Source organism: Tupaia chinensis, unplaced genomic scaffold (genome assembly GCF_000334495.1).
Source record: "Tupaia chinensis unplaced genomic scaffold, TupChi_1.0 Scaffold000225_1, whole genome shotgun sequence".
NCBI lineage: Eukaryota > Metazoa > Chordata > Mammalia > Scandentia > Tupaiidae > Tupaia > Tupaia belangeri.
The window spans coordinates 2,264,076-2,272,974 of record NW_006159700.1 but is presented as its reverse complement, the minus strand read 5'-3'; the positions used below and the strand labels follow the sequence as shown (position 1 = coordinate 2,272,974).

The 8,899-nt window shown below is 37.5% G+C and overlaps 1 protein-coding gene across 2 annotated transcripts in view; it reads left to right on the top strand.

Annotated features, from left to right (window-relative positions):
- Window positions 1–4,100: 4,100 nt before the first annotated feature.
- The window catches only part of MFSD6 (major facilitator superfamily domain containing 6), a 63,963-nt gene continuing 59,164 nt past the window's right edge, over window positions 4,101–8,899 (top strand). Inside the window, exon 1 of one of the 2 annotated variants that reach the window (XM_006147820.3) lies at window positions 4,101–5,734. In XM_006147820.3, the coding sequence (XP_006147882.1) occupies window positions 4,176–5,734 (1,559 nt within the window). In that variant the 5' untranslated portion in view covers window positions 4,101–4,175. The remainder of the gene's footprint in view (window positions 5,735–8,899) is intronic. The other variant, XM_006147819.2, reaches the window with a different exon arrangement.

Genomic DNA, 8,899 nt, shown 5'->3' with positions numbered 1-8,899 from the left:
TTGAGATGGGCTTTTTTTATTCTTTATTTTTTCTCTCGAGATTCATTCAGGTTACTCCATCTATCAATAGTTTGTTTCCTCTCTTTTTTTCTAAGAATTTGCCTCATTTTTCTTTCATTTCATCTTTTCATTTTTCATTTATTCTATGATATTATCATTTCCAGAGCCTTTTCCTTTGATCTTTCATTTTACCTGTCCCATCCTCCTCTTTCTTTAAAAATATTCATTACTATTTCATAGTTGAATTATTTTCTCCTGTTTTAGAAGATATCTCTCTCTCTCTCACACACACACACACACACACACTGTTTCCTCCTCATGTCGCTAGTTTTCTCCATGTTGATTCCTTTCCTCTTTGTTTTGGTTCTATTTTCATGTTACATACTTCCTTCAAAAGTTTTGTGAGTCTTGTGTACCACTCACATTTACTGAAAGCACTCGCTAACTCTGAACTCCTGTGAAAGGTGATTTGGTTGGGTTATTTAGTTGGGAAGGCTTCAACATCAGCATCTAGAGAACATTCTTCTTAGTCTAATCAGATCTCCAGAGAAAAGCCTTCTGGTTTCCTGCCTAGAGGGTGAAAGGCTTGCCAGCCTTAAGAACCTGATGAGGGAAATGGGATGAGACTGGGGCAGGGCCAGGACCCGGACTCCAGTAGGTACATTTCCTGTTTGCCTGTTTGCAGCACAGTATCACTACTGTCAACTCTGTCTGGTGCTTTGTCACCAAAGAACCTCTCTTTTATCCTTGCTTTGGTTTGAATGTGTACTCTCAAAATGCGTGAGATGAAATTTGGTTGTGATGGGATTGAGTGGGTAAAAACTTTATCTGACCACGTAAGAGACATGGTTTTAAAAAGGATTAAGGTGTTCAGGGTGGGGCCCCACGTGACTGAATCCTGGTGGGTTTATAATAAGAAGAGAGAAACAAGAAAGGCACTGACCCACAAACTCTTGCCCTGGATACCCTGTGCCACTTCAGGACTCTGCAGAGTCCTCACCAACAAGCCCTCACCAGGTGCAGGCCCTTGACCTAGGACCTCCAAAACTGTGAGATACATAAGCCTCTGTTCTTTATAAATTGCTCAGTCTCAGGCATTTCTTTTATTGTCAATACAGCAGATTAAAACAGTCCTCTCCAGTGGGGGCGGCGGGGAACAGTGGTTTGGCGAGTTATGTGGAGTGGAGAAAGGTTTAGACACTCCAAGTTGGGGTTCAGACTTTCAGTCAAGTGTATTATTGTAGAACCCCCCCTCCCCAGTACACATATATATTTATTTGTAGGTACATAAAATATGGCCAATTCATGAACTCTTGAGAGATTCTGAGTTGTAAATTGTACCAGTTCTTGGCTTTCACCACTAATAGTCGAAGTTTCAGTTTTCTCAGATCTACTAAGTCACTTACCAGTGATCTTAAGTTGTTTCTATATGTTATTGCTATTATATGTCATTTGGCTCTTCCTATCTTGGATTTTGACTTAAAAAAAATGTGTCTTTATGTGTGCATGTGCGTGTGTGTGTGCTTACTGTCATGTTAATGGTGTCTAGGGAAATATTCAAACTAGATGGGTTCCATATATCCTTTTCACCCAGTGTCATATAATTTTATACATTTTAAACAAAATAAAGCATTTCTTCCAATTAAATCAATTTAGAAAACAAGTCCAAGAAATGGAACTGGAGCGGCTGAGGTGGATAATCAAAGGCAGTAGTGATGAAGGCACAGTTAATATAGGATATCGAAAAAGTTTCTCGTAGTTAGGCAGCATGACAGATTGGAGTTTGGTTTTTCTTCTTCAAGTTTTCTGGGAGAAAAGTTTTCATTCACCATGAAGAAAAGCATGAGTTGGGAAGTAGGTAGAAGTGGTCACAGACATACAACCTTGTGAATATGTAACACCAAATTTCACAGAGTTGTTCACTTTTAAATAGACAATTTTATATAATGTGGATTTTACTGCAAAGGAAAAAAAATGAACTTAAAATGAAAAGAAAATGCATGCACGTTTTCAAGGCTTATAGCTACATTGACACCTGGTTTTTGGTGGAGATAAAAGATAAAATGATACAGGCTTCATTAGATGTGTTTCTGTTGTCTGCCTGGAAGCTTTGTAGAGATTTAAAATGTTTACAAGCATGATTCTGGAACTTTCAGAATGTTATTCTTCATTTTCGGGAAAAGAGAGCAAGATCTATTCTACAGTTTGGCAAGTGAAATTGCTATTTCTCTCTAGTAGAAAAGGTGAAAGGAATTAAGTATTTAAAGTAGACACCCACTATCACTGAAGTACATTCATTACAACTTGTCATTATAAATCTTCTTTATTTGCTATGGGGCCGGTGTGGTCTAGAGAGAGAGAGAGAAAGAGAGAAATTACTCCCCAGAGAGGATGGCCACACTGCAATTCCTTCTCCTCCATTCTCCTCTTGGGATTTGGGCATGCACACACATACCCAGCCTGATTTTCAAGCTGCCATATCTGGGACTTGGACCATGAAGTTGGTTATGTGGGATCCAGCTTGGCTAGACATTATAAGTCTTTATTAAACAAAACATCTTCTCTTTAATTACTTGTATAATTGTTGAAAAGGAAATTCTCATGGAATGTGGCACAATTTTTATAAATCTGTAACATGGAAACATTGTTAATATCCCATATGAAGGACTCCCCCCCCTTTTTTTTTTTAAAAGAGATTTTTGCTATAGGGCATGCACACTTTCCAGAGAGACAGAGAAAGAGAGGCAGAAAGCGAGAAATCACTCCCTGGGGGGATGGCCACGCTGCAAACCCTTCTCCATTCTCCTCCTGGGATCTTGGGCATGTACACACATGCTCTCGGTGTGAATGTGAAGCCATGGGTCTGGGACTGAAGCGCAGTGGGCTGTGTGGAAGTCCAGTGACATAACTGCTATTCCATCTACTGGTCCCACATCCTGTCTCTTAAAAGGATTTAATAGCATTTTATTATCTAAAATATGGTATTTGGCAGTTTGGTGTAGTGTATCAGTCTGTCTGTCCTGAAGCTGTAATGTCAGGTTGGCATCCTGACTCTATCAATTATTATACTCTCCATCTCACATTTTTCTCATCTGTAAAATGGACAAAGTAATAGGGATATTGTGATGAATATGATTTAATAATTGTAAATATCTTTAATGTAATCTTGCCAAAGAAGTGGTCAATAAATGTTATCTGCTATTTTTTCCCTGACATTTTCTTTTCCTTTTTAAAGGTTTTTGCCATAGGGTGCATACTCTTGCTGAAAAGAGACAGAACAAGACAGAGGAAAAGTGAGAACTCATTCTCCAGGGTGGATGGCCATGCCACACTCCCTTCTCCACTCTCCTCTTGGGATTTTGGGCATGCATACATACATACCTAGTGTGATTTTCAAGCCACCAGGTCCAGGACTTGACCTGTAGTCAGCCAGGGGGAAGTCCAGCACCTCACCCAGTGTACCGCCTACTGGCCCCTCCTGACATTTTCTTAAATTATAATCCATAAAAGCACATCCAAAGATACGTACATAATACAGGGAGACTTCAAAAAGTTCTTGGAAAAGTGAATTAAAGTAGGAGTTTATTTTGATTAAAATAAAATTCATGCATGGTTTTTCCATACTAAGCCTTTTTCACAGATGTTTTTAAGACCCCTCCTATGAACAATGTGAAGATTACTTCCTCATGAGGTCTCTGTCCTGGTTCTAGTGACCAACTGCAGTTGCAGAAGTGCATTTGGCTCCTCTTCCTCATTACGTTTGTGGTGGTTAAGGGCAACCTAATTTTTTTTCTAGGAACTGAATGGTTTAAGCTACCCTTGTTATTTGTGTATTTCTGCTGGAAATCAGTGAAAAGATTGGGAATGGATCTGAGCTGTAAACCTGCCATTGGAAGATGGAATTATTTATTAGCAACCACAAAGAGTTTATTTATTTATTTATTTTTAACTGTTTTTCTTTATCAGTATTGTATGGCTACAAGTGATCAATGATAAGATTTCTCTCTCGCCATTATTATTTTAGCTACAGAATGATACTCCGTAGTTTCCTGTAAGGTGAAGTTCTATGTTTACATGTTATGATTTTTCAATACTAAGTCATCTTTAAATTTTCCTTCGCAGATCAACAGTCAAAATTTTGAAGGTCATAAACTTTCTCATGGTAGTGTTGAGCCATGGCGGCAGATGATAAAGTTGCTATCTTAACTGATGATGAAGAGGAACAGAAGAGAAAATATGTCCTTGCGGATCCCTTTAATGGTATTTCTAGGGAACCAGAACCGCCTTCAAATGAAACGCCCTCCTCCACTGAAACATCTGCTATTCCCGAGGAAGAAATAGACTGGATAGAAAAACACTGCGTTAAAATAAACAATGATCTTCTAATTTCCAAGGTCTTTTATTTTTTCTTTTATTCTGCCTATGGCTCTCTGTATCCACTTTTGCCTGTCTATTATAAACAGCTGGGAATGACACCAAGCCAGAGTGGACTGCTTGTAGGTATTCGATACTTCATTGAATTCTGCAGTGCCCCTTTTTGGGGTGTAGTTGCAGATCGCTTTAAAAAAGGAAAAATTGTTCTCCTCTTTTCTCTTCTGTGTTGGGTTTTATTCAACCTGGGCATTGGATTTGTTAAACCTGCTACCTTGAGGTGTGTACCAAAGATTCCCCCAACAGCTCACCCCACCAACACAAGTCACCTGTTTACCATCCTGCCAGCCAATTCTTCTGTTGTCTCTTTCCATACCATGTCACCAAAAATGCATGAGAAAAGGAGCCTGCTTTCTTCTAGTTGGCCATCAATGTTAGAAACAGGGTCCAATATCTCAGATGCTGTAATCTTTTCAACGGTTCCGAACAAGACCAGTGAACCCACTCTACAGCCACAGACAGATGAAACTACTGTTCCTATTACGGACTCAACCTTGAACCCGAGCACAGCCACCCTTGCCCCCCTAGGAAATGTAACCAGGGAAACAACCACTGCTTTTGTCACTACCACCAAATCTTTACCTTCTGACCAAGTCACTCTTGTTTATGACCAACAAGAAGTTGAAGCTATATTCTTGGTGATCTTGGTAGTTGTCATAATAGGAGAATTTTTCAGTGCCTCTTCTGTCACGATTGTAGACACAGTAACACTCCAGTATCTGGGAAAACACAGAGACCGCTACGGATTGCAGCGCATGTGGGGTTCCCTGGGCTGGGGCCTGGCCATGCTGTCCGTGGGCATTGGCATTGACTATACCCACATAGAAGTGCTCATTGATGGGAAGGGGTGTAAGGCTCCTGAGTACCGGAACTACCAGATCGTCTTCATTGTCTTTGGAGTTCTCATGACCATGGCTTTGATTGTGGCTACCCAGTTCCGGTTCCGCTACAACCACTTCAGTAACAATGACTTTTTTTTTAAAGAGGTGGAGATCCCTCAGGTGGAGAGGAACAACTCCACAGAGTCCTCTGAGGAGACACCAACCACCACAAGCCACTCGCAGACCTTCAACTTTTGGGACTTAATCAAACTGCTCTGTAGCGTGCAGTATGGCTCCGTGTTGTTCGTGGCTTGGTTTATGGGTTTTGGATATGGCTTCGTGTTCACTTTTCTCTACTGGCATTTGGAAGACCTGAATGGAACTACAACCCTCTTTGGGGTCTGTTCAGTTCTGAGTCATGTGTCTGAGCTGACAGCATATTTTTTCAGTCACAAGCTTATTGAATTGATTGGCCATATCAGGTAAGAAAATGCTTACTATTTGCTGCCCCTCAGCAGTTGAACTTTATCTTTTTATAGTTTATAGTTCTTTTTAGCACATGTTAAAATGTAATTTGTTGGGGTTAGGGTTCAAGTGGGAAGGGGGCTTTCTATTGCTCTTATTCCTTAAAATAGAAACAAAAGAAAGTCATGGATCTTCTTGGGTTATCTAAAACAAATGAACAACAACAAAAATTACTCCCTTTACTCCCCTTTCTCAAATAAGAGCTGTAGGCTACTTAGCTATGTGCTAAGGGACTCTCAGAGTCAGTGTTTTCAGGCACAGGAACACCAGTTTACTAAACTATATTCTTTCATGGACCTTGCAAGGTGTACCTCTCTCAGGCATTTATAAAGTGGATTATGTTGTTTTCAGCCTGCATTTATTCTCAGCTACTTGCTGACAGAACTTGAATATATGGCATGTGAACATGCTCATTATATTTAGTAAGGCTGTGATGTAATCCATCACAATCCTTCATCTATGATATATTACGTGGAAATTCATATGAATATATTTCTGATTGTTACATGAGACTGCAATTTTTTTCTGCCATGAAGATATGAGATATTTAAAAATATTCCTTCTACCTAAAATTCCTCATGTAATCCTTTTAGTTAAAGGAATATATAACTACTTAGTGTTTCTTTTTTTATTATCATTATTTTTTATTTTTTAAAAGAATTATTTATTTAATTTCACTTATTATTATTCTTCTGAATTCTACAAAACTTTTTTAAATTTTATTTTAATTTATTTTTTGCATTTTTCCACAAATATTTACTTTACATATCAAAAATTTTAACTCATACTCTGTAGTTCTTGAAAGTTAATAAACAACTTTCAAAATTTCAAAATATTTCTTATAATTTTGTATAATTTTGTTTGTGACTCTATAACAACAGAAACAGTATGGTTTTAAATATTTTTGAGAAAATATTTACATGTCAGCTACTCAAATTGTTGAAAAGCAAATGCCCAGCACACTAGTCACACATAAACTTTCTCAATTCAGCTTTGTTCAAGTGTATTCTGTGATATACCATCTGCTAGCAAAGTCTTTCTCAAGATAATTCTCTGGTGTGATTGCTCTTTTGCAATCTCTACAGATTACAATGCTGGGCTGGAAAAGTCCAGGTTATTTTATGTTATAAATTCTTTCATATATCTTCTCTAGTCCTCTCTGCCAGGCAGAACTATTTATGATACCAGGCCATCTTTCTAAGAGTTTCTGTTAGCTTAATTGAGATCCACCTTCGTTCCATAGTTTTCTAATTAATCTTCAGATATGACATTCCAGTCAAAGCGCTGTCAATAATGAGTATTTCTGATTTCTGAATCAATGTGACAAGCGTTACTGAACTTATGCACATAACTCTTCTGCCACAAAATAATATTCCCAAATATTTTCTAATTCCAGAGGGATCAGGAAGGAAGAAAAGTTTATATTTCCATTTAAAGAAACAAACAAGAAAAATATTTTAACATATTGCTGAACCTATCAACAACTGAAAAGAAAGTAAACTATTTAAATTGGGAAAACAAAGCATAGTAAAAAATAGATCAGTAATGCTTTACTCAAAATTCATAAAATTCTATTTCACCAGTTCAGACTTATGTTCAAACTCTCTTCTGTTGAATATGCAGTGTTGCTGTGGTCCAATCTTTCCATTTAAATCCTGGGAATTAACATTCTACGTTGTTACTGATATTTCTTGTCCCTAGCATTAAACTGGTCATTTTCTTGGTTGCCTTTTGTTCTCTTATTTCTGTATGTATCTTTAGTTTCACTGGTCAAGCACTCCTTTCAGAATTTCTTGAAGAGTGGGTCTGCTACTGGCAAATTCTTTCAAGTCCTGTTTATCTGAAAATGTTTTTATTCTTTCTTTCCATATGAAAGATAATATTGCTGGGTATAGTATTCTTGGTTGAAACTGGTTTTCACTTTACACTTTGAATATATTTTCCCATTCTTTCTTGCTCGCATTGTTTCTGATGAGAGGTCTGAGGTTAGTCTGATAGGATAACCTTTATAACCTAACGTTTCTCTCTTGTCAATTTTAGTATCTTGTCTTTGTCTATAGATTTGACCAGTCTGGCTATGATGTGCCTTGGAGAAGATCTTCTTGTGTTGATTCTATTAGGAGTCTTTTGTATATCTTGGATCTGAATATTTGAATGCCTCTTTAGATTTAGAAAGTTTTCTTCCAAGATTTCATGGAATAGATTATCAATGCCTTTATTAGTTTCCTCACCTCCTGGGATTCCAGTTATCTGAATGTTTGGGTGCTTAATGCTGTCTAGTATTTCTTGTATAGTATTCTCATTTTGGGGGGTTATTTTCTCAGTTTTTTTTTTTTTTCCTAGATCAGAGATTTTACCTTCAACATACGAGATTCAGTTTTCTGCATGGACTAATCTGCTTTTAATACTTTCGAGGGACGTTTTGATTTCCTGAAGGGCAGCATTCATCTCTAATAGCTCCATATGATTCTTTTTCATGGTGTGTATTTCCTTTTTCATATCATGAAAGAACTTCAACACCTCCTAGAACTCATTGTCTCTTTTCTCCTGAATCTTCTGGAGTTCATTATCTCTCAGCTCTTGCATCTCATTTTGTTTTGTCAATATGAATATTCTGAAGTCTTTATCAGACATTTCCAAGAATTCTACTGTACTGTTTGTAGATGATGAAGTATTGTTCTTTTCTCTTGCGGGAGAGACATTTTCTTGGTTTCTCATGTTTCTTGTACCTCTGTGGTTGTTTCTGGTCATTCTGTGACAAAATCTCTCCTCCACAGTGCTTAGCAATGTGGTATAAACAGTAAGATTAAGAGTTCAGATTTATAGAAAGAAATTTCTTTGTTAAAGTAGGAGATTCAATAAGCATTGAGGATTTCAGTAAATCTAAAAAGATTTAGATGCTTGGCTACTGTGCACCTAGGCCTATATAGACATTAAGTGTCTGGAGAGTAAAACTTAGAGTAAGAAAGTAAGATTAAAAAATATAAGCAAAAAGGAAAGAAAAAAAATAGGAAAATACTACCAGAAAAGAGTAAAAAATGAAAACTGTACAGCATGAATACCTCAGCTTTAAAATGGCTTCTGAAATTAACAAGTGAAAGAAAAGGCCCAAGCTGAGGAGA